The sequence below is a fragment of the Colias philodice genome, chromosome 14 (genome assembly GCF_061535455.1).
Source record: "Colias philodice isolate Cphi_HAF_F1 chromosome 14, ilColPhil1 Martin Lab GWU primary, whole genome shotgun sequence".
NCBI classification, from domain to species: domain Eukaryota; kingdom Metazoa; phylum Arthropoda; class Insecta; order Lepidoptera; family Pieridae; genus Colias; species Colias philodice.
In genome coordinates this window covers 2,116,269-2,142,874 of record NC_143099.1, presented here as the reverse complement: position 1 = coordinate 2,142,874, position 26,606 = coordinate 2,116,269, and the positions used below count along the sequence as shown (strand labels likewise).

General features: G+C 33.0%; 1 protein-coding gene and 1 long non-coding RNA gene across 4 annotated transcripts in view; one reads left to right on the top strand and one right to left on the bottom strand.

The window, feature by feature from the left end:
* LOC149482663 (uncharacterized) overlaps window positions 1–26,606 on the bottom strand; it is a 382,500-nt gene that overhangs the window by 86,625 nt on the left and 269,269 nt on the right. The gene's annotated exons all lie outside the window — the stretch shown is intronic.
* rols (zinc-RING finger and ankyrin repeat domain-containing protein rolling pebbles) overlaps window positions 17,537–26,606 on the top strand; it is a 130,223-nt gene continuing 121,153 nt past the window's right edge. For 2 of the 3 annotated variants that reach the window (XM_089703242.1, XM_089703241.1), the window contains exon 1: window positions 17,537–17,765. In XM_089703242.1, coding sequence (XP_089559368.1) covers window positions 17,696–17,765 — 70 coding nt within the window. In that variant the 5' untranslated portion in view covers window positions 17,537–17,695. The remainder of the gene's footprint in view (window positions 17,766–26,606) is intronic. The other variant, XM_089703243.1, reaches the window with a different exon arrangement.

Genomic DNA, 26,606 nt, shown 5'->3' with positions numbered 1-26,606 from the left:
TTATTTAGTTATCTGTACTTTAACGCTAAAACTACCACAGTATATATTAGTACCAGTATAGATGTTATAGGCAAACTCCGAAGCTCCGGCGCACCTAGGTTGGACTGGTCAATCCTCAGGTCAGACTGAATGACTTAGTCAAAGCCCAAACAAATGTAAATTTTCGGCCTTTGACTAAACAATTTTCGTCAAACCTGGGAGAGACTAATTTGGTCAGGCAAACGTCAAAACACAATTTTATTAAATCGGGGTTTGACGAGTCAAACTCCGATATAGGTATGAAGTGTCTTATCTTCGTATATTTGGAAGCATTTTATCATTTAAGCAGCTTTCAAGTCTTAAGAACCGCTTAACTCTGCCAGTTCTGACACCTGATTGGTCAGCTTACGTGATTTTCACTTTTATATTTGAGATGCTTTGAGAGAATGCCGTGTGGCATTAGGCCTGCCTTTTGTACGATGTGCAATAAAGAATAATGTTAAAATATCGACTATAACTAACGACTTAAAACGACAAGTTAAAACATAAACAAAAACTTGGTAATAGATAGGTGATATATATAATTGTTAAAAAACAGCTTTGACTTTTTCTTTACTAGAGACAACCCTGACATTGAATTCTTTGAAAATCTATAATTCGTAATAACTTCGTGGTAAGAATGTGGAATTTTACATGTAGAGTGTAGACCTCAGTTCAAGGTAACGAACGTTCGATTACCAATACCGTCGCGCGTCGGTCGACCGTGTCAATTCGTTTCAGTTTACACATCGACTAGTCGAAGATTTTAACTAGTTGATCGACTAGTTGATGAACGACATTTAACGGTCTAGTCTCGTTGATGAAAAATGCGTCGACGACCCATTCCTAGTCGGAACACCGCGGTCCGCGAGAGACATTATCAGATCAACGTTTGACCGAGAATTGCAGTCGCTTCTAGGATTGACTAGGCCAAAACCGACAGAATAATTTACTTTCGACGTTTGACTGAAAAGTTAGGAGCTCCTGGGTTTGACTAAAAATACTTCAGGCAAAGGGCGAAATTGAAATGTATTTCGGGGATTGCCTGATGGCTTTGGCCAAACCTAGGATAAACCAGTCCTTCCGCGAAGAGTCTGTGTATCGGACTTTGATTATAACATAGATATAACTAGCGGTCCGCCCCGGCTTCGCCCTTGGTAAATATTTCGCAATAAAAGGATGCCTATGTTCTTTCTCAGGGTCTAAAGATTATCTGTGCCAAATTTCATCAAAATCGGTCCAGTAGTTTATGCGTGAAAACCATACATAGGGGGAATCCGGGAGACTTGCCCAGGTTGGAGAGTTGAACCACTTTCAATAACTTTTTAAATTAGGTGCCAAATTACGCCAAGTGGCAAACAAATGAACGCGCGTTACCCGTCAATCACAAGCAACTCACAATTTTGAGTGATAACAGACGCGTTCGACCGTGAGTTCCGAAAAAGTGGTTTCATCGTCGCGGAGTGAATTTTTTTGGCTTTGTTGTTTTAATTGCTATGCACGCATTTATGAAGGTATATATCAAACACCTACGTTATTGCATTACTAGATTATCATATTTTGTCGTACGTTCAGTCTTGTTCTCCAGTTGATAGTGGATTTGTTGGAAAAAATCAAGATATGGCCTTGGCTCGGGTGCGGGAGAGTTGAACCAGTCTGCAGTCGGGAGACTTGAACAATGGTTTAACTCTCCCTTTGCAGTTTGTATACTATATAAGTTAGCTTTTGTTTTGTTTTAGAAAGAAAATGCCATTTCATAATAAGCCTAAGGAAGGTAGTCGTCGCAGGAAACCGTTTAGGTACCTACTAAGTCTAAGATTGAAAGCGCAGTCAGAGAAATAAAGAGTGGCAAATCTATTCGTCAAATTGCAATCATGTATGGGATAGGCAAAACCACTTTACGGTATTACCTGTTAGGTGAACAAAAGTTAACACCTTTGCAAGACAAGGGGAGCCAATACAAATGCTCCCGGATTTTCAATGTAAATAAAGAGAAATTGCTCGTTCGTTACTTATTGACCTGCAGTAAAATGCACTATGGTTTTACCATAAAACAAGTAATGCATCTAGCATTCGACTACGCCAAATTCCTCCAAAGTGAACATCCAAGAGGCAAATATTGAAGAAATAGGCAAATAGGCACATATTAATTAATAGTAAGAAATGTCTTTAAATTAGTTTTGTAGATTTATTTAGCAGTAGATACCTCAAAACGAGTATTTAATTAATAAAAAGAAGCGAATGTTATGTTTAGGAGTTGCTCTGAAAACATTTTTCACTAAATTGTTTAGAAGATGATTATGAATAATCTAGTTATTGTTAAATGTGTCTAAATAATACATAACTAATGAATAATATGCTTTATTTGCGTCATTTCCCCTCTCTAAAAAGGTATGGGCAAGTGTCCCGCACCTGATGGGCAAGTGTCCCACCGGTTGGGGAGACTTGAATCAAAACTCATTTTTTATTACAACTTAGTTTACTATCTTCTCCTTGCAACTTTTATTTTCAGAATAGTTTAAAATCTTAGCCAGATAAGGCTTCCATATGGTGTAGATCTTAAAGCTCTCCAGGTCACTAATCAGATTTTATAGAGTTTTTAGTAAAAAGCGGTTCAAGTCTCCCGGACTCCCCCTACATACATATAAACCTTTCCTCTTTATAATATTAGTATAGATTTGTTTAAAGATCTATCTACATATTTTATATTATAAACATTAGGATATCAAACGATCAAAAAGGATTCTTTTTAAAGGTAAAAGTTATAAAATACACCAGATGCGGGCGGAGGAAGGTATATTGTAAATATTTATTAGTTTTTACTGGCCTTCCGCGATTCCGGGACTGAAATAGGGATTCATTGAATTTGAAAGTTTTAAAGCCATATTCGTTTTATGGGAATAAATACTGTGTTTAGTAAATATTAGGTGTGTATTTTCATTTAAAAAAACTTAAGATTTTTGATTACGTTTTTAAGAATTTCAAATAGATACTTAAACGTTTAATATCCTTACTTTAAAATTATAGGTACCTGAATGCAATTTTTTTGTTGTTTATTTGCGCTTCTTTCTCATCGCAGCGAAGCGATTATAAGGTATGTATGTTTTTTTAGGAGTCTAGAGCGTGACATAGGCTACCGCGGTGAAATATCTCATTCCCCTGGGAATATTCTTTGAATACGCGGTCAAAACCGCGAGCTAAAACCTCCTATAATATTTTTTTCTTTCGTAAAATTTTTGTACTTTCACCGCGAAATGTTTTAGCATCATATTTTACTCTGGCTTCTACACTAGCGAAAACATATACTTAACAGAAATTTGCCGCACTACTGACACAAATAAGTTTGCAAAAATCATTCCCGACTCAAAGCGACTCCTGTTCCCGGGAACAATGGAACAGGTTGCGCCATTTATAGCTTACAATTTACTTATTAGATCTTGAGAAAAAACGTAAGGAGCGATAAAATGCTGCTTGTCTGTTGTCGTGGAACGCGTTTTTGTTGAAGATTACAAAGCCACTATTATCATAGTAGAGGATCCTGCATTAAACTTTCCTGTATAATATACGTATTTACCGGAAGAAATTATATTTTATTAAAAAAATATGTTTTTAACAATTGTATTAATGGGGATGATTCGCATTTTATTTAAGTCATGAAAGTTTTAATATACAAAATACATATCAAGAATATATTTTATTTCCAATTAACAAATTTGTTACTTATCGCAAAATATCACAATACGCACATTTATAGCACTAAACACATTTAATTCAAAGAAAGCTCAGCGGCATTTTATCGCCGCTGTGTGAGTCATCGAGTCAACGATCTTGCACCTTTGACTGACTGCGACTTTTTGTCTACCTGCTATTATGGTTTATTTATACTCTGCCACGTTATAGTTCTGTAATTCCACCTACACTTATATTTTTCTATAATATTTATTTTTATTATAAAAAATACCTTCGAAATAGTTTTTTCTTTATTGAAAACTAGAAAGATTATTTTATTAAGTATTCGGTAAATACTGTATCATTTCACGATATTTAAAATACTTATTATTCGTTTCAATTTTTTCACCTACATTTATTAAAAAATCTTTAACTCTGTCTTTATTATATTTATTAATATTTACTTCTGAATACAGTTAATATGAATACAAGACAATTGTATACACAACTGTTGAAAATAAGTAAAAAGTTCTGAATTACGTAACAAGAAGCAATATGAAAGGCTTCGATGTAGGTCACTCGTAAACACCTGAGCTGAAATTAATGCGATTATCGCTTACTATTCCTTTATATTACTTATAATTACTACTTGTGTAAGGCTTGAGCTTGCGTTTTTATGTTTGTTTTATTGTACGAAAATGTATTTAATTATGTATTTTTTAACAATTATATATGACGCTTCAAATTATTAATAAATATTGAGTAACACTATGGTAATTGGTAACACTGTATTGATTTAGACTAGCTGGAGCATTACGGCTGTGTTCAACAGATAAAACTACTAATATTTTTGGACCATAACATTAAGGCCTAAATAGATACCTATGTACCTACTTAACCTTAATAGGTATCTAATTATATTTAAAGCTTAATAGTCACTTACTAAATTCATCACTATATTATATTCTTCACAATATTTATATTTCAAATCCAGCTCTATAACAACAAAAATATATTAAAGTAATATAACAATCTGGAATGTCAACAACACAACAAGAATCAACGAAAACCAAGGACATAACTAAATGTCCATCAAACAAAAAGTAATTTAATATTCAAATCACACAACAAGGTGTTAGTTTGATAGTATCTCCCAAGGAATCCCGTGGTGGTCACATGAGATGACATAAGATCTCTATCATTCACAGAAATTGATATTTTCTGTCCTTTCCTGCAGGACTTTACGACAATTACTCTAGATGAACACTGTGTTAAAATAAAGGTTTGTGTCAGTATCACAGAATTTTAGATTTTTGTAGTTATGTTGTTTTAGTCAAAAATCTATACTAATATTATAAAGCTTTGTTTGTTTGAACGCGCTAATCTCAGCAACTACTGGTCCGATTTGAAAAATTCTTTCGGTGTTAAATAGGTCATTTATCGAGAAAGGCTAGAGTATAGTCTATATAAAATCACGCTAAGACCAACAGGAGTGAAGCCACGCGGGTGAAACCGAAAGGCGCAGCTAGTGTTGTATATATTTACGAAGTTAAACCTTGTTAGTTGTAACTATAGTTAAATGCCTGAACGGATAAAATCGACGTTGAGCTTAAACTTCAAATAAATAGATTATTTTGTGCAATAGCACATAGGTTTTCTTTTCGAATAATAATTATTGAGAACTATTTCCTTAGAATATGTATTAGAATTAGGCTATTTCGCTCTACATAAGTGTACTTAAAATATATTTCCTAGTTTAATTTCTATCGAGAAAGTTTCAGATAAGTATAATATAATTAAATAAAATTATAACACGCGTAACAAGAATAATTTCAAGAAATAATTAATCTTACAACTGAATAAATAAACAATTGTATAAATAACAAATTCTAACCTAAACGCATATTTATTACGCATTTGTCACATAAATCCTTCGAAAAAAGTTATGGCCTTTTTTTAAAAAACACTTAGAAAAAACATTATGGGAAAAGTCCGATTTTGACCGTCAAAATATGTTCGGAGCGTAGGCCCGTACGCTGTAGGAATTTTAAAAAGGCTACCTAATAAGGTTGGATGGATGTTTTGTAAAAAGCGGTCGGGATACACATAGTTTCATGTTTGTCTGTGAATGTACACCAAAAAGCTGTATTGACATTGATCGGAATTTGCGGCATGAAAGGTCATGATTTGATCTTATCGCATAATGGACGCATTCTGCTTTTTAATCTTTTTTAATTTTTATGTATGTAGCAATATAGTGTATACCTATTACATACGTATAAATTTTCATTGCATTCTTAGATTCCAAGGGTGCATATGAAGAACTAAAATAATTTGCTTGTTTTTAATTTTTTAATTAAAATGTAGAGATATTTCAGCCTCCAATAATCGCAATGAGTAAGAAGTGATACTAAAAAATACGCATGGGCAATATTTTATTTGAGTGTTTGTAATAAATGATAGGTAATTATTTATTAGAACGCAAAGCAGGTAACATTTAAACAATTACGTTTATATGCAAACATTTTGCGCAATGCATTCATAAATTAACAGAAATATAAAAATCAACCTAAAAACTAAAACACTTAATCACACATTTAACGATCGCAACTGTATCAAATACGATCCGCTCGTTTCGGGGCGATAAAAATATCATTGAAAATGGTACATGGGTTTTTATGTAATCACAAATTATTATTTTAGTGCATTATAAAATAATCAGAATGAATTAAAGCTTTTGAGCGAATTTTGTTCGACATTGTTTGATAAAATTTATATTTCCAATATATTGACTGGTTTTTATCGAGTGTTTTTGTTTTAAATAATATATTTAATGGATGCTCAAAATTTATAATAATAATAACTATAAAATACAGGGTTTGTTCCTTTTATCTCGGAAAAGAACAGGATTTTATAAAAGTCGTTTGAAAATGAGATTTTTAGGGCGCAAGATAGATAAAAGAAAAGCGTGTATTTCTAGGTTATTCATTCTGATTCAATAAAAACCACTTGAATACAGTTTTATTTATTTTATAGTAGTGGATTATCGCCGAAGCAATATAATGAATACCTACTTATGTTTTATATGTTACATTAGTAACTATGTAATATAGAAATGTTATTCGGGTAATGATATTGCTACTTCATGAAATACAGAATACATAGCTCATAAAGTAAAACTATATGCAATTTGCCCTTTTATCAATACACGTGGTTCGGTTTCAAAAAGCCCTTGGAATCAATGCCCCATGAATTTACTTTTAAAAACTGAAATTGAAAAAATATAAAAAACGACAGTCACCGTATATTTATAAATTGTTCAAACTGAAATCACGCAATAAAACTTTCACTCAATAGGTCAGTTTAAATTGACTTTAAATTGATTTATAGTGCTCATATACTTTGTAATTATTGAGACCGCGAGTGGGTTTCCGTAATAAATATTTTTTCAAGTAAAATTCTGTTCCGAACCACTGTTTCTCAAAGTTTAATTTTCCATACTCATAAAATATTCGTTCGTATTCGTAAATATAGTTTAATCTGCTTTTTAAATTCTAAATATTCAGTTTATGATAAAATGCAATACATTTAAAATAATAGAACTTATAGCCCCAAAAAAATCTAATATATCTATATTATAGAATAGAATATCATTGCTGAAATATTCTAAAATGGTAATAGTTGTATTAGTTTAAAACTATTTACTATATTTTACTGATAATTAGACACTTGATTGTATTAATTAAGAAAATATCTCTTAGTCTAATCTACATTTTACTTAACTTTTTAAAAAAACTTTTAATTATTTTTTAAAGTATAGTATAGTCCCTATAGCATTCAACAGGCGCTCACTGCGATGTTCCTATACACAAGATACATTTTATATTATCTGTGCTATACCCTCGAGCACTCAAACACTGCACTTTAAGAAGCACTGCTTCAAAAGAATGGCTCATTATGCAAATGACGCACCGTTGTACGTTTATGACCCGGAATCGAGATCTAGTTCTCAAAAATCGTAAATCTGATGTACCGTTGGGTAATGTCATGAGGATGGAAATTGTACCTATCTATTAAGCATGTTATTGAACAAATTCACATGATGTGGTGATTAGAGTTTATCCTACTAGCCCGCCTTGAAGTCCAAAAAAATATAAAATTAATTATTTTTGATAAAAATGATAAGCTCTCCAATTGTGTCATAATTTTAAAAATAATCGAATGGTATACCTATGCAAATCTTAAGATCACATAAGAAATTAAAAATTATTTCCTTGTAATATTAGTTACGATAAATGAAACGGAATCAAGTGAAATGTTTCATACGTACAATGTCATTAGCGGCCTTTACACGCAAACTCTATCGCGCATGAAACAGCAATCGTGAGTGAAAGAGCGTGCGTATAAAGGGTGTAGGGCGCGGAAGGAAAGACCACAAGCCGCGCTCATCAGTCGCGCGCGCAATCGCACTCACGATTGTACTGTGGTTGCCTTTACACACAAATTCTTTCGCGCACGAATAAGATGGCGGACATACGCACGTGGAGCAAGGAATTAGTATTGGAACTTATTACTTTATACAGATCTTTCCCATGTCTCTGGAAAATTAAATCGGGGGAGTACAAAAACAAGAATTTAAAAGACCAAGCATCAGTGGCGTGCCTAGGGTGTAAGGATTGGGCAAGCCCAAATTTTTCAAAGTGTTTGATGGATATCCTTTTCATTAATAAGATACCTACCTAGGTATACTGTGTAATTATGTTCGTTATAAAACTTAAAGAAAAACGTGAACATATTACATACCGAATCAAATCTTTTAAATTTTCACGCGCGCCCGCAAACAGTTGAGTCAAACGTTTATCATTAAAATCGATAAATTATATAAAACTTTATGACATTATATTATTAATAAAATTGTACAGATCATTTATATTCTAATTCAAAACGCCAATCTTTCTGAAGGAAAGATTTTATAACATCGGAATCATAGAAAGTAGACCGTGTTTGTTTTAGAATTCAATTACCTAACAGCTACTTTTCTATGGCAATTATTGATACCTAATACAGAAAGGCGTTCTTGGCCAAATAAATACTTATACGTATTTCTTAATAATTAATACGTACATACCTATGAATACGATTTAACGATGAGAAAGCACGCTCCGTGGAAGAACTTTTACCTATTTACTAGCAGGAATCGTAACTGCCAAAATATGTGCAAGTTTCAACAGCTGGGGAAAGGCTTCTTCTAAGCAATTCTCATTCGTAAACATTACAATTAAAATTTCGTTTATGTGACTTACTAGTTTCGGTAATGCACAAATCGGGAGTTGGTTTTGATGAAGAAATTAATTGTTTTTCAGTCAAGTTTAATGATTTTACCTTTCCCCCGCTGAGCACAAAGCAAACCACCACAATTTACAACACAATCTGCTGTCGCGACACTTATTTTACCACAAAATTCTAAAAACTTAACCTAAATTACACCGGTATAATCACCCGCTCAAACAAACTATAATTTAACAATAATATTCACGACGTTCGTTCGCGCAATCGTAACTATCTTCACACTGTTAAAGCCGGGGTTTTTTTCCCTTAGAAATTGCTATAGAGTTCTATAGCTAGGTATGTATCTACTCCGACGAAATTTCATACGTTAGAAGAGATGAGCGCAAAGCCCGGTAAAAGCCCACGCGTGCAAGCGAGACACCGCACTGTTTATAATCCATCCAATTTAGGTTGTAACGTCCAAATAAAAGGTACGACCTTATTCCGATAGGAAGAAGGATGAAATTAAAAAGTTTACTCGAATTCGTCATTGTTTTATGCTAGGCGTATTATATATTATATTGTAGGTGAGTATTCATTGAATTCGGAGCAGATTATGAATTGCTCATTGCGCGCGAATATTCAAACGTGAATATGGGTATTTTCCTGTCTCGTAGCGAATTTCTAAGGCAAGCCGGGCTTTTCGGCTTGTATGAACGTACCGCCACTGCCAAGCATATTATAAAAAACTTATCGACTTTTGTAAAGAAAAAGGTTTTATTGACGCCAATCGTAAAAAAGATAACTTGTAATAAAACATGATAACTTGCGCCACCCGATATCTTGTCTCCATTTTTTCACTTCTATCACTCGCGGTTGTCGATAAAACCGTGTGCATTGCACACACTCCAACACGCGCCTCTTTCACGCGGTCTATCACGGGCGATTAGTCTTTACACGGCCGCTCATTCCGCTAAGGAAAGCAAACACGAATAATCGCGCGCGAAAGAACAAGTGTCGCAGTTAAGACATACAAAGGTAATCGCGAGCGATTGAGCGTGCAGGCTTTCCCGCGCGTAATCCTGTACGATCCACAGAACGCGCGATAGAGTTTGCGTGTAAAGGCCGCTATTATATTATGTACCAACATGACAGACAACCATTGTAAAAAGTAAAAACTAAAAACAGAAAAATATATCCCTAATCCTTTTCGACGGTCGCATGTTTTTCATCACATGGAATTAACTAATTAGTCCACTCATGAACTCACTCATAATAAAATTAACACCACTTAATTTCACATTCGCATTTGTCGTTCTTTTGAAATAAATAAAAAATCCTTGGCTTGTTGAGGGAAATTTTATGCCCCTAGATTAGAGCATACATACCTTAATATATTTATGCTGTAGTACATATCTCTCTATATATCTAAATTTATCATTTATTCAAAGAAAAAATAGAAGATAAGATTTAAAAAAATAATCTGTTGAAAAGCCTATTGATTCAGTTTTGTTTAAAATAAATACACTTGCTTTTCCATACAATATGATAAATATACTAACAAATAAAAAACATATAAATAAGCATTATATAAACTTGCAGAAATCGACAAATTAACGTTTTCCCGCACCCATAACTGCGTAAAGCCCAATCATTATAGCCAATTGAACTCACAAATATATTAAAAGTACCATATCATATGTATTATATTTATTATATTATATATATTATATTATATAGATATACCATATCGTTAACAATATCACGTAATAAACATCTCGATGTGACTTGCCTCGTAAAACCGAATATCGAAAGTACATGTTATCTGATTGCCCATAAACATTTCATAAACCAAAGACTTTAATAATATTTATCTTTATTTTTTAATCACCTCTGTGCTGGTGCTTAATCGATTTTTCTCCGTGAATAATATCTTGATAGTTGATAGGCATGTTTAGTTTCGACTGGAAAGACTGAAAACGTTTGGGTTTTGTTAATTTCAGAATCTTTAGCGACTATAACACTAGCTGTGCCTCGCGGTTTTACCCGCGTGGCTCCGCTCCTGTTGGTCTAAGCATGATGATTTATAGCCTTCCTCGATAAATGGGCTATCTAACACCGAAAGAATTTTTCAAATCGGACCAGTCATTCCTGAGATAAGCGCGTTCAAACAAACAAACTCTTCAGTTTTATAATGTAAGTATAGATGAAATTAATATGTACCTATATGTTTATAATGATATGAAATAAAATATACCTATATGTTTTATTATAAAATAATTTACAAATTACAAGTCTATATTATAAGTAAAAAGGAAACGCAGGAAATAGTACCTACTTAAATATTCATGTCATAAAAATATACTACAAATAAAAGTAAAGGTAAATTCAATGTAACAATCTTTTTTATCAACCGAAATCACTAACACCGTCAGTCGAAACCTTTTCGTACATAATGACCCCCAAATTATATAGACGCATGACGAAATTTTTCGTAGGGCAACCCGAAAGGTTCTGTGGGAACAATGTTTACTTTTTACTCCTTTTGCCTCTCGTATCATGTTAGGAAGCCCGCTTGACCGATCAAATTTTTATGGCAACTCATAAAATATTTAACGTGATATCTTTCAAGTTCCAATTAATTATTTATATCAATTTTGAGGACCGCTTGCCGCGAGGTCGATTAATTTAAAATTAATATTTTTCATTTGTCGTTATTTTATCGTTCTAAGTTACTTGGTTTAATTGTAAGGTGTAATTTTATTGGATTAAACTACCCGTTAATTTAATGAGGATGTTGCTATATTGAATTTAAATTTACTAGAATTATTATCGTAAAGTACTGTGATTACTAATTTACAATGTTATCAATTATCCATATTCTCTTTATGGCGAGATACCTAAATGGCGCTACGCATTGAAGTAGGTTTATTTCATTGGTTAATGGTTTTATTAGTTTTATAACGGTCTTGGTAATTTTATTGATTATACCGTAAACAAATAGCTTTTCATTAGACAATTAATAGACAAATAATAATTTCCGCTTATAAAGACATGGCAATCATGTTTTTCTAAATAAATAATCAAATATTTTTTTTTTTTTTAAGTCTAATAAATAATGTCTCTGAACGAAAGTCTTATTAATGACGACTATTTCTCACTTTCGTCATCCTCTGAGGAGAGCTTTCATAGTACTGCCACAGTATTACCATCCTACAGTATGGCGACGAATGTACTTGTGCAGAGAAACGGAGGGGAACTGGCGGGGGGTCGGGCGACGCGGGCCGCTTAATGCAATCACGCTGAGTTTGCATTAACTATCGCGAAAGGACGACGCAGTCGTATTTTTTGTGTAATAATTTTATTATACATAGGTATTTACATATTCTATTATGACGCGCAAAAACTGTTCCATTTACGGATGTAAATCTACATTGAAATCCCAGAAGGAAACAATATTTCAGAAAGATTGTATTAATTGTATCTGTTGAATTAAAATCAAAGCTATGTATATGTTGTCCTCATTATTTTCTAATCAGATTGTACATCCCAATGCGAATGCATTACTTAGTTAAATGGTATAATATACAATTAAGAACATCCAAAAATAAATTGTCCACGTAAATAATATTTAGCAGTGCAATATCTGTAATTATATATTTATGAACAAATAATTACATCAGATTTAATAATCGCAATTATTTTGAATGTACATAATATGAATAAATGATTTCATCATAATATTAATAATCAAAATTGTTTTATTTCCCATTTGTTGCAACCCTAGCGTATTTTCGTGTGGCAGCGTAAGTACCTACGCTGGCGGCGGCATCGCGCGACATCAAAGGCGATTCCTTACTGTAGGAAATAATATTGTAATACTGTGGTACTGCTTCACAATATATTCCTATTAATATCTTTCTCAACAACTGCTTCCCTGCTTCTTCAAAACAATTTAATGTTGTCCATATAAATGCACAGAGTATCCCGGCGCATTACACTGATTTCCTTGCATCTTTTGAGTCTAGTAATGTTCAAGCTATTTGTGTATCCGAATCCTGGCTTAAACCTTCTCTTCCTTCCTCTTCCTACTCCCTCCCGGGTTTCCGTCTGATCCGCAACAACCGTATTGGTCGGGGTGGTGGTGGTGTTGCCATTTACTTACGCTCCCAAATTCCTTTCACAATTCTTAGTTCATCGCCTCAACCCACCCCTGCTGATTCAGCGGAGCACCTTTTCCTAGAAATTATTGTGTCCCATGTTAAGATCCTTCTCGGAGTTGTTTATAGTCCATCTTCAACTCTTGACTTCTTTCCTTCGTTTGATATTCTCTTGGAACAATTCACACCTTCATACAGCCACACAATAATAATGGGGGATTTTAATACTTGCCTATTAAAACGCGATTCTCGATCTTATAAATTAGAAGCAATTATTGATTCCTATAATCTACATATTCTTCCTCTCCAACCCACTCACCATTTTCCTAATTCTATTCCGTCCTTACTTGACCTGATAATTATTTCTAATCCTAACTTTATCTCTAATCATGGGCAATGTAGTGCTGATGCCTTTTCCTACCATAACTTAATTTTCCTTTCGTATAATATTCTTCCTCCTAAATCAAAACCCCAAGTTGTTCTCCAGCGAAATTTTAGTCGTATAGACTAGGAACGCCTTTGCTCTGATGCCAAAAAAATTGATTGGAACGTTATTAACCAGTGTGACAATGTCAATGATAAGGTTGAGATTTTTAATTCTCTAATTACCCAGCTTTATGATGTTCATGCTCCAGTTAAACCTATTAAATTGAAACATTTACCAGCTCCCTGGCTCACTGAAAACATCAAGTCACTTCTCAATAGGAAAAATCAAGCAAAAGGAAAGTTTAAATCGAGTGGTTCTGATGATGCCCGAGAGAAATATATTAGACTTAGGAACCGCTGCAATACGTTATGTAGGGATGCTCAGCGACGACACATACATACTTCAGTAGAGAACAGTGATTCATGTAAAATCTGGAAATTCCTCAGGAGCCTGGGTGTTGGCAAGCAGAGACACTCCTCGTCTGTATCCAAAATTAACACCGACGAGCTAAACGCACATTTCTCTAACATACAATGTAACTTTGACAGTGCAACTAAAGCTAGGACACTAAATAACTTATCTTCTACATCCTCTTTCCCATCCTTCTCTTTCCAACAATTCAGTGATTCAGATGTGAAAAAGAGCTTGTTATCTATATCTTCTACAGCAGTCGGTTGTGATAACGTTAGCCGTGCTATGATCCTTCCCATAATTGATATTGTTATCCCTGTAATTGCACATATACTAAATTTTTCTATCTCTTCTGGCGTATTCCCTTCAGTCTGGAAAGATGCATATGTGATCCCGTTACCTAAGAAACCTAATCCTAGTTCCCTCTCTGAATTCCGTCCCATATCTATTCTCCCATTCCTATCAAAAATTCTTGAACGTCTTGTCCACCAGCAATTGAACACTTTTATAAATAAGCACAATATCCTTAATCCCTTACAATCCGGTTTTCGCCCAGGCCATAGCACGGCTACTGCCTTGGTTAAAATTACAGATGACATACGAGCTGGTATGGATGACAGGCTGCTTACCGTATTGACACTGCTAGATTTTAGCAACGCGTTTAATTGCGTTGACTTCGACATACTTCTGAAAATTCTAAGTTCTCATAACATGTCTGCGTTAGTATTGCAGTGGTTACACAGCTACCTTAGTGGTCGTCGGCAAAGAATAAAAATTGATGACTCTTTGTCCTCCTGGTCGAATCTCACTGCTGGCGTTCCACAGGGCGGCATCCTCTCTCCTCTTCTTTTCGCTATTTATATCAACAACATAACAAAAGACATTTTATCACAGCATCACATATACGCAGACGACCTTCAAATATACACTCAAGCTCCTATCTCTGATCTCTCATTGGCTATTTCCACCACAAACACTGACTTGGCCACAATAGTAAGTTGGAGTAAACAGCATGGATTACATGTGAATCCAATAAAAACACAATCAATAATTGTCGGTAGTTCACAATACATCCAAAAATTAGATTGGGAAAATCTGCCGCCAATAACTGTTGATGGTGTTGTGGTACCGTACAGTAAGAATGTTACAAATTTAGGTCTCTGCATTGATCGTTCTCTGTCTTGGAATGAACAGGTAAAGCAGGTCAGTAAGAAAATATATGCCGCATCACATTCGCTTAAACGAATTCGTAACTTTCTTCCAATTCCGACTAAAATTTTGCTGGCTCAATCCCTCCTTCTCCCTATCCTAGATTATGCCGATGTATCCTATCCTGATCTCACCGAACTTCTATTGGATAAGCTCGAGCGATTTCAAAATCTATGCATTAGATTTATATTTGGGTTACGCAAATATGACCATGTATCCGATTATCGTGCTAGACTCGTATGGCTCCCTATCAGATTACGCCGGGATACTCACATACTCCATTTGCTTTACAAAGTTTTGTTTTATCGTAACACTCCCTCATATCTCAAAGATAAATTTCAGTATTTATGTACTCACGGACTGAACCTGCGCTCTCATGAAACTCTATCTCTATGTATTCCTATTTCCTACACACAAATCTTTCTTCAATTCTTCATTTACTGTGAAAGCTATTAAACTGTGGAATGATCTCCCTGTCACAATTAGAAAAGCTCAACCTTTCGAGACTTTCAAACGTTTACTGAATAATCATTACAATAAAAAGTGATAACTTATTGTATTTAGGTATATATTTTTAATATGATATTTATTTAATATATGCTTTATGTATATATATATATATGTATGTGTGTATGTATGTTTTTATTTATAATAATTTTTATGTACTTATGTATGTGTATGTTTATGTAGGTATATTGTTTTTTGAATTTGTTTTTTAATTATTAATCTAATACAGCTTTACCACCACCCTCTGTCATGATTTTATGTTTTTTATCTTGTGTTTGGTTGCCTGGAAGAGATGGCTACTAAAGCCATAAGGCCGCCATTTGTGCATGTCTCTCTTCTGTATATGTATGTCTTTTTCCTGTTTGTAATGGTGTACAATAAAGCGTTTTCATTCATTCATTCATTCATTCATTCATTCATTCATTCAAATACCTATCTAACATAATAAGTGGCATAATATTATAAAGCCCGTGAATAATAATTAACTCATTTACCTTTCTTATTTAGAACATTCCACTAAAATACACATCACTATTATAGTAAAACAACGTCACATATATAAACGTAGGTATTTTGATTTTTGACATAAATGTATTGCCATCATTTCTTATAAAGCTATTAACTATTCAAACTTTAAAAGAACATAAACTTCAATACTCACTTGTAACTTTTTCATTTTATTATCTGTGACTTATTTATTCAGTTGCTAACAACTTTCACTGGGATCTAGACAGTTAAATAGCTAAACTATCCCCGTCTAGACTACACTGATTCAACAACATTAATACCAAGTTATATTTCCTGATAAATATAATTTAATGAACAGCCATGATTGAATTATATAAACTTATGATTACCGGCGTAGCTAGATTCATTTTATCCAATGATAATTGTAGAGTTTATTTTATTATCTTTAAATTATATATTAAATTCAATTCAATTCCCGTTATATTAAATAATAGATTCGTTTGAAAACTTTCACTTATATATAATTTCTTGTTTTATAATATAAGTACCGGTACTCGGTAGGTATTAAATTTTCATCGATATGGTAGGTAGTTTAAATATTAAAAAAAACTTACTTGAAAGAATAAATTGGTAATTGAACTTTGTAAATTAATACGTGTTCATAACAGAATTGCCATTTAAAAAATAATAATTTCCTAATTAAAAAACCATTGACACCAAATATTCAAATTTAGAACACAATATTTTATCTGTGAATTTCGTTGCGTGTGAAAGGCGGTAAAGTCTAAATTAAACGTAGACAGAGAAACCAAATTAAACATTATTCGAATTTCGAAGGGATGGTGCGCATGCCCAAACAATAGGGCTCCTTCGACCCTTTCCACTAATTTGCTCATTGTGTACTCGATCTGATATTTGCGTGCACGCAGAATGATGTACGATGTGGGAAGTGAAATACGAATAACAGTTTTTTTGTTTCTTTAAGCTTTTGATGTCAGTGTTCAGTATTTATTTTGAGCTTATTGAGACGTAAATGTATTTAGTTACTGGAGTGTTTTATAAAGAATCATTATTTATTCGAATAATAACAACAACAATTATTTTATTTATCAATAATAGTTACTTACGTTTAACTTGTATACCTACGTAGTATATTATTATTAGTCTGTGGTTTAACTATGTTTTGACTTATCTTCTCACAGTTTCGAGCACGTTTCGAGTTTCACTGTGGTGTAGAACCCATAAACTGCAATTATTACGATGCAATCGGAACCGTGTGGATGCAATATTATTTCATTCACAGAATAGGAAATAGAACAATAGCAAAAGGGCAATAATAATAATCAGATTAGCCGTGCTGTGCATGTGTGCGTGGCGTCATCGGCGTCACTGATCACTCACTCATTGAGAATCATTCGCGTCGGTGATACGACTCGCGTCGGTTGTGTAGCGCGGGCGCCGCCATTTTAACGTTACAAATTCAAATAAAAACAGTGCTGTGCAATAACTTGAATAACTGTGTATGTGTATGTGAAATGTGTGCATAAGTGGATTGAATATGAATTCTAAAAAGTTGGAGTACCTAAATGATGATGATTCTGAGGAGAAAATTAATCTCAGCTGTCTAGGTATGTTTTTTACTAAATCTCATTAGTGCATGATGGTTCATGGTGGTGATATTTCACTGTGCGTAATGCAAATGGAGTTTATTTATAAACGGTTGTAAAACTTGGAACTTGGACTACGCTAAAGATAAGGCCCGTATAAGGAAGAGCAATGAGACATGTTTTATCCAATATTAACTATTAATTGCCTGATAATTTTCTCTATGTTTACGTCTTTGTCGATAGCTTACAGATGCATGAATCAAATTGAACATATTATTTTGTTTCATGTTGCCTGCTCGTTCATATGTTCTTGCATTTTTCTGTCTGACAAAAACTAGGTATGAAGGCTAGGCTCGTAATAATAATACGGTCGACGGACAGAATTCAAAACAAAGACCTTTTTTACCCACAAGTCATAAATGTTAGGAAATACCTTGTAATTTAAAGGTTATTGATTTTTTATTATAATTTTGTTCATCAAAATAGCATTTTATCACCTAGATGTAAAAATTTAAATGGCTAATTATTGAGAACAGTGACCGATAAAGACAGATAGTTAGATGTATCATGTATCGAAATTCGTTAGCGATTTTATTGCTATTGGCTTTAAACTTTTAAAGTTTAATTTATAAAAAATGCACTTCGCATTTTGTTGTTAATATGCATCCTATTACGGCTATAATATAATAGAACTTTGTATTTTTATAAATTAGGTAGCTGTTAATAGATTAAAAAGTTAATTTAGCAAAATTTCACATCATTTGTTACAATCGCGTAAGGGAATGATTACTCAACTGTGATGAAACAAATTCAATATGCAGGTGACTCAGATGACTTCCTACATTCTAAAGATTAACCTCTTTCTTTAAACTTTCTGATAAACTTATCTCATATCTGTGATATTATTCCCATAAAACTGTTCAAATTTATTAATTAACTAGCGGTCCGCCCCGGCTTCGACCGTGGTACATATTTACGTTTTCTCTACATAAAAACCATCCTCGTACTTCAAGGAATATAATAAAAAAAGAATTATCGAAATCGGTTCAGCCGTTCTCGAGTTATGCGCTTACCAACAAATTTTGCGATTCATTTTTATATATAAGAAGATAATAATTTAAAAAAATTAATAATTATTGATAACAAATTTATACCTACGAAACGTTTAATAATATGTAATGTAAAGGTCTACATAGGTAACTTGTTACATTTGACACATTAATATATAAACAAAATTAGTACGTGCATACATTACAGTATATTATCATATTATTTATATCGAATCTCGAACACTTATTAGTATGTTCAAGTTTGAATTTAGTTTCAAAAGTTGAACAATTTAGTCGAACCTTATCCAGACCGCCTTTGCAATGTTATCTCTCCCGTTCTTTTTAAGGGCGTAGAGTGAGACGGCTATTGTAATTACCGTGTCTATGTGTGGGTGTGCCTCGAGGAATCACGGGATGGTAGAAAATGTGAGCAGGCGCATATTTTGCGGTTACCTTTAGGTTTAGACCTTACTTTTAGATCCACGCATTTTAAATGATAATGATTTTAGGACGCAAGATCTTTGTCACTTGCAGTACCATCTCTGTACCTTTCAATAATGTACAGAACATAACCTATGTTCTAACTTCTAGATAGGTACCTCACAGTTTATTAAAAATTAAAAAAATGTGATGTAGGCTACCTACCCATATCGACTTTAATAAAGCCTGTTAAGAAAATCCACTAGGTACCAGCTATCGATTAAACAGCACAAAATACCTACCTAATGAAATTCGGGGACATCGAATTAAAAATGCATCGAATTAAAAATTAAAAATCCTTCTGCCTTTTCATTAAGGGCCGATTTTTCAATGCTTGGATAAAACTTACTCGTCGAATAATGTATAAAACTACCATTTTAAAAACGTATTCTAACTGCCCGTATTTGACAGTTTACGTGACATTTTTATATTATCGTGTAGGTAATACTTTATTGGACGGATAAGTTTTATCCAAGCATTGAAAAATCGGCCCTAATTCAACATAATATTTATGATCTTCTATAATTATAATGTTTTATTAGGTAGGTACTCTATTACTATTAAATGAATACGCTCCATTATTCGATAGACAACAAAAACTATCCACACGCTGACTATTACGATCAAATTTCTTATCTCACGAAACTAGTTCACCCATAAAAAGTGCGTAAGTAAAAACAAATCATTACGCTTCCATTACTATACAAATAACCTCCCAGAAACACAATAGATTTTAAAACAAACACTTCCGTAGATTGATGTTGGGTGTGTTTAGTTCAAGTCACGATAAGGCTTAGTTTAAATGCCTTGTTGTGGCCGTGACCTAAGAATTTATAAGCGCTAAATGTTAGGGTACTGTTTCTTTCTACCTTATGTTCTTTTGTTCAAGGAATTTCTGCAGACTCCAAGTAAAATGTGGGGTTATGAGTTATGACATTGTGAAGTCCCGCCTACTTCTCCGAATTTTTGTGAGCCTATCGTTGTTTATTCTTACACTTCCACCTAGGCTTGATCCAAATCTCTCCGCTCAGCGCGTAATGAAATAAGATACATATATATATTAAAGTTGCATATTATCTTACCACCAAAGAACCTTTTTATGCAATTAACCTACAACAATAATAAATTATCATATCACATTGATAAGAACTGTTTTTCTTTGTAGGCACTAAGAATAATAAAATACGCAAAGATAGTATTGAAATGCATGTACTGGGCATAAGTCAACGATGACTCCTAAGAATATAGGCATTAGAGGGTAACAATTGGCTATTGTGCTCTCTTCTGAGGAAGCTGCCTTCGCAGGAATAGTGTTAAGTAGCATAATTGTACTATACACTATGTCCTATATGTAGACTGCAGAGTGTGAATGATCTATTTATCATTATGTTTATAGTTCTACCTCACTGAGAACTCTGGTAACTAATATTCGATATTATAAGCCATCGCGCCTGCGCATTGAAGATTCGCTAAACGATATTCAAAATTAATTTTATTCTAGAAACTACTAGAAAATTTAGTGCTACAAATACAATAAATAATGTTTAATCTCAATAATCTATGAGATCGACGACCTAGACAAGGCCATTACTGGTTATAATATCAATTGATTTCGATTGCCATACATAATTAATAATAATAAATGAGTTTATAATTCATTAGATACCGTTCGCGTCGGAGTTAACTAATAAAAATTAATTAGATTCCTCATTAATTATATGAGATTTTATTAATGTTATTGTAAGGGTTTATGATAATCGCTAGATGTTTCGTATTAATTATTTTAATGAGATATTTAAACATTTTAATTGTACCAATAATATAAATGTGAACGAACTATGTAATTTGACAGCGAAATAAATCACGAAACAGTTTTAAATACCTACTATCATATAGGTACTTGTATGTTAATTTTTATGAAATTGTATTCACGAAGTATCCGGCAACGAATACAGAATCTGATAAAATTGAAAAAATACCTCGTCCTCAATAACTGTTCGAATAGATGCATTTTAATGAATACCGTGGGCGTAAGTTATACCATAACCTCAAAAGTTACGTAAAATCGAATATTTAACGAGACACAATTTAATACCTTCATAAAAGCAATGTAAATATCGAATTATGTTCGATCATTTGCCAATGAATGAGCTTGAACTATACGAGGAATCTATTATTGAGCAATATGTTCAGATAATCTGTTTATAATACCATTGTTTGGACTTTCTCTCGTAAAAATTGAGCTTACTGGCTTCCCAATATCAATTTCAAAGGAATTTTTATTCAGTTTTGAATGCGTGACGTTATTGGGGTATTAAATTTTTCCGAAAGTAGATGATTAAGGCCATTTCATATAATTTTAGCCTTTTTTAAATTTGTTTCAATTTTGGTAGATATTTACTGACGATAATTATATTATTTAATAGAACGGAATAAATCAACCTGTTAAGTAAAAATGTTTTAATAATATTTTATTGTAATGGCAACATCAGACAATGCGTAGCTAGCTTTACATTGTTAAGGCATTTCACACAGTACCTTTTACGTACGCCCTCTTTTCTTCGATGTTAGCATTGAATTTGATAAAACTGGTCCAGACCTGCATATTTGCTTGATCCACGCTTGCAGATAAATTTCAACTTACACAATGTTGTTTTAAAACTGATTTTTAATTAATAGCGTTGAATGTGTGGAAGGCGGTCCTCCTTCAATCTTTGAATGCATGCCATTGGCAATTTTTATCTCTTCGGTCAATTTAAAAAATACAGCAAACACTTGTTTCGGACTTTAATATTAAATTTTATTCGTTTTCGAAATTAGGAGTACCAATATGTACAATTGTACATTGTACATGCAAGATCATAAAACAAATGTACCATAGATTGTAAAACATATAGACTCTCAAATCAATTAATTTAAATAAATCAAAATGACCACAATCATAATACATCTTAGAGACATACGACGAACGCATTATATACAATACATTGCATTCGTATTTGAAGTCGGTTAAAATTAAAGTATGACCGTGACCAAGTTGATAGTTCATCTGATTACCATATGGTGTAAACCTTCTATTTCCTTCATACGTTCTTTAATTGCAACTGTAATCCCATTATTTTAGAGCACACATTTGATTAAAGATAATTTCGGTTTAAATCCTTGGGAAGAAGCCAAATGTGAAACAATTTGTGTGTTTCTTGTACAAACTTGTTAAAACTTGCTTAGGTACTATTTGCGGTTGTCCATTGACTGGACGCCCTTTATTACCTTAGTCCTTAATGCGTATACCTTACCTTAAACCCGTTTAATATTTTATTTAATCCTTTTGTTACTTGTTATTCCATTGTTTCTACAAACTTAATCACAATTGAGCTCACCATCTACCATATTACCCTACATATCATTATTTAAGCTGAGTACTGATTTATGTTACAAGTGAATGGCATTCCCATTGGCAATCCTAAAAAGTTACTGATACCTAGAAATTATTATGAAATAAGCTACAACCTCCTTACATCGCGTACAAACCACCCCATTACTGACAAACATGGGAAAAGTATTAAAAAGCTAACATGGCTTATCGCTGGATTAAATTGTGTATACTCTGCACATCAAATAATCTCTTTACATGAAGATTAACTCTTGTATCGTGTGTGGTCTATGGTTTCTCTAAGTACTAATAATGAAGGTCTTGGAATTGGTTGTAGAAAATGTATACTTGTTCTTCTCTTGTTCTTGTTCTTTGAAGTGGGAGTCAAACATGCGACAAATTGTGAACCTGCTCCATGGAAGTTGCTATATATACAGTGATGACATGTTAGCATGGTATTGTACTATTCATACCATGGGTAAAGAGGTTATAAGAAGAGAGAGTTATATAAGTAGGTATCCCGCTCCAGTCCGCCGAATTTTCTATACCGCCGAATTGTCTGGTATTACCAAATTCCTGATAAAAACAAATTCAATTTTGATGTTTCACTCACATAGATTGTGTATACCAATAAAGATATCGTCATTATAATTTATAACCCCCATGTAGTTTTACTGAGAAAGTTCACTCTAATCAAATTAATTTCACAGTAAATAAATAGCGGCCTGATGAAAGGGATACAATCAGATGGCCTCAATCGATAATCCGATCTTATCAATACTTAACTGAATAAAGATTTCAGATATCGAGATGTCACTTTTATTGCTTTAGATGAACTTTGAAACGATTGCGTCAGGTTGTAGCATGTGAAATGTATGTAAAAAGGGAAAAACAATGCATACCCACTTTTTAAAGTTGGTATAAATAGCTAACAATAGATTCGAACGAGGATACAGAGTCAAATTTTAATAGCTGTAGACCAGGGACTATTTTATGATTAGATATATTATAATTCGTGTTGATAGATATTAGGATACAATCATACAATATAAGTCATATTCCAAATCGGATAATGAATAATTCAAAGCAATGAAACAATAAACAACAATAAAATTTAGTGTGACTATTAATAGCACTTGGAATACTTCATTTTATGACAGAAATAGATAGGCACTAAAGGATAGTATAACTTTCTATTTGTGAAAGTTTCTTCTGTATTGGATCAGTACTTAGAAATACCCTTACCTTCTAAATGTATAAAACTTATTGATTCCATAAATGTATCTGTTTTTACTTATCACCAAGTTATTACAAAACCTATCTAAAAATGCTAAAATGAAATAACACCTTCGAAACATATGCACATCTAATCTTAATCTAAAAAAAAAGAAACAACAAGTTGCCTTAAATGACGCGACTTAAAATAACGTTATAGAAATTGATCCTCTACTCTAGAGAGGCGAATTGAAAATTGGTGGACCGTTACCAACGAGCGTTGGTATCAAATAGCTATAACACACTTATAACTTGGAAGTTCCATTGCACAAATATAAACAGAAGAGACAAAACATCTTAAACAATACAGCCTACGTAAACTCAAACAGAAACCATTGAAAATGGGCCAGCTCCTCTAATTTGTAACCGTAATATTGACACAGCTTTCTGAACAAAAAGCCTTTTAAAACCTATGAAAGGTCAACAGGTTTGACAGGAAATAATATTTAGACGTGTTGGCAAGAATGTCAAGCGTATTTGAGGAGTACTTGGACATTTATTTTGGAATGAATGACCCAGAAGGGTGGGATATAGGAAAAGGTAAAAGGTAAATTGCTTTCCTTAAGAAATGTCTGGAGTTATGGCAATAGCTCACCTTCTATTGATAACACAATACAAATATTTCAAATGCTTTGTGTATTATAATATGTGGATTTATTATACATGTTCTGTCGATATCGTGGATAAGTTTCCTATAACGCCTTCTTTATAAAATGCGCATTTTTAAACTTGGATATGGTTCAATATAAATGTCACACCTGTCCTAGGCCTGCTGAAATAACATAGTTCCTTGAAGATTATTTCAAGTAATAATTATTTTATCCAAACTACTGTTTACGCTAAAGTGGTGACACAAGTTTGCAAATTCGCATTTAACCATTAGACTCGTTAAATTCTTTGCGTTAAAATATACGTAGAAATAATTAAGCGTGAAAATAATTACACCCACCTGTGATCATGGGCTTGCCAGTCAAATTAGCGGAAAGTTCAATGAACTATGAACTGCGGATTAGATAGAGGAAAAACTTAGACATTGTATGGAAAACATATGCCATATGAGTCAATATTGCTCATTCGAGGTTAACTTTTTTACCATTGAACTGTTGTTTATTGGTGCTATGTCTGGAAAAAGTTTTATTTGCATAGTACTAATGCCGTGCGTGTCTAAGTCAAATAAAACTATCAATTTTCGATACCAAATGATATATACTTTAACGTTTCATTATTATTACTTGTAATTAATGCGTGCTTTAAAATTTGCAGAACAGAAGGCAACATGGCGTCCGATATGCGTGAAATGTCATTTTGACACATGTCAAACATTGCTAACAAGTGGTATAAATTACAATTAAAGACCTTTGCCTATAATTAATTAAGTAGATTATACAAATATCAGGGTGGTATCTTCTCCAGTTATTCTATTTTGGCCTTTGTACCTATTTAATAAATTACAAATTAATTGCCATTATTACCGAATGATAAAGTTTTGCCCGCTAAGTTTTCTAAAAATAAACGGAATGTGGTATATGGAAACACCTGTAGGTACGTAATTATTATCTTGTTTGTGATGTACATATTTTACAACAATTGCAATCCGTCACCTGTCGTACCTAAGCAAGTTTTTACGATAAACATTCGAGTAATATGAGATAAAATGCCGCTGACAATGGCTCAAGATCTCGACCAGTTGTTACATGAATCTTGAAAATAGTACTTCATTCTTTGTGTTTTTTTTTACTAGGTAATGTATTTATTTACATAATAACGACTTTCATAATAGGATCACATTGCAACATTGACTTACAATACAACACATAATTCTAATAACTTGTACTAATGCTGTAGATTAGATATTTAAAGAATAAGCAGAATTTCTTATTAAAAGATGTAAATAATATACGATAGGTAAAAGCCAATTACATATCTTAGGATTCCTCTTGGTAGTTTATTTTAAACATCTAACTGGCTTCCTGGCTCCTAGGTCACACTTATAGGTCATAAGTTCGATCTTTGCTAGAGGCTAGAAACAAAATTGTATCTATCGACCTAGATAATGTATAGATTATGCGGTAAATCTTATCATTTTTTTTAGTTACTCCACTAAGGTATGAAGTTTCTTTAACCAACTGAACATTTAAAAACTGCACATTTTTTTAATTACCTGTTGCTTTATTTTGTAAAACACCCTAGATAATTTTTGGATTTACATACTGCAATGTCTTGATATTTTTCTTTTTTGGTATTTTAGTCCCAAAACCTTCACTTACGTACCAAGTTTCTTTAACAAAACTGGCACAAAATGAACGTTTAAAAACTCCACAAAAATTATTTTGAAATTACCTAAACTTATTTTCCTCGCAACCCGTATGTTCGGGACAGGTGCTCGCTACTCGTTTGGCTTCGTTTTTTGTGTATGTATTTGTAAAAAAAATGATAATTTCGTCCTTTTCGAGGGCCGGTTTTGTTGAAAGGGTCTCGGATATCGATAAAACGATATTCAATGTCCTTTTTAATTTGGTTCAGAATTCATTTTACGCTCGATTGATATTTTTATCGATTTTTCAATGAAAAAATAATGAGATTGGTTATGTGTAGAAATTAAAAACTTTTAAACTGATTCTTATAATGTAAAAAATTAAAAAAAATCTCGTTAATGTTGGTATGCCTACTGCGATATGCATACGA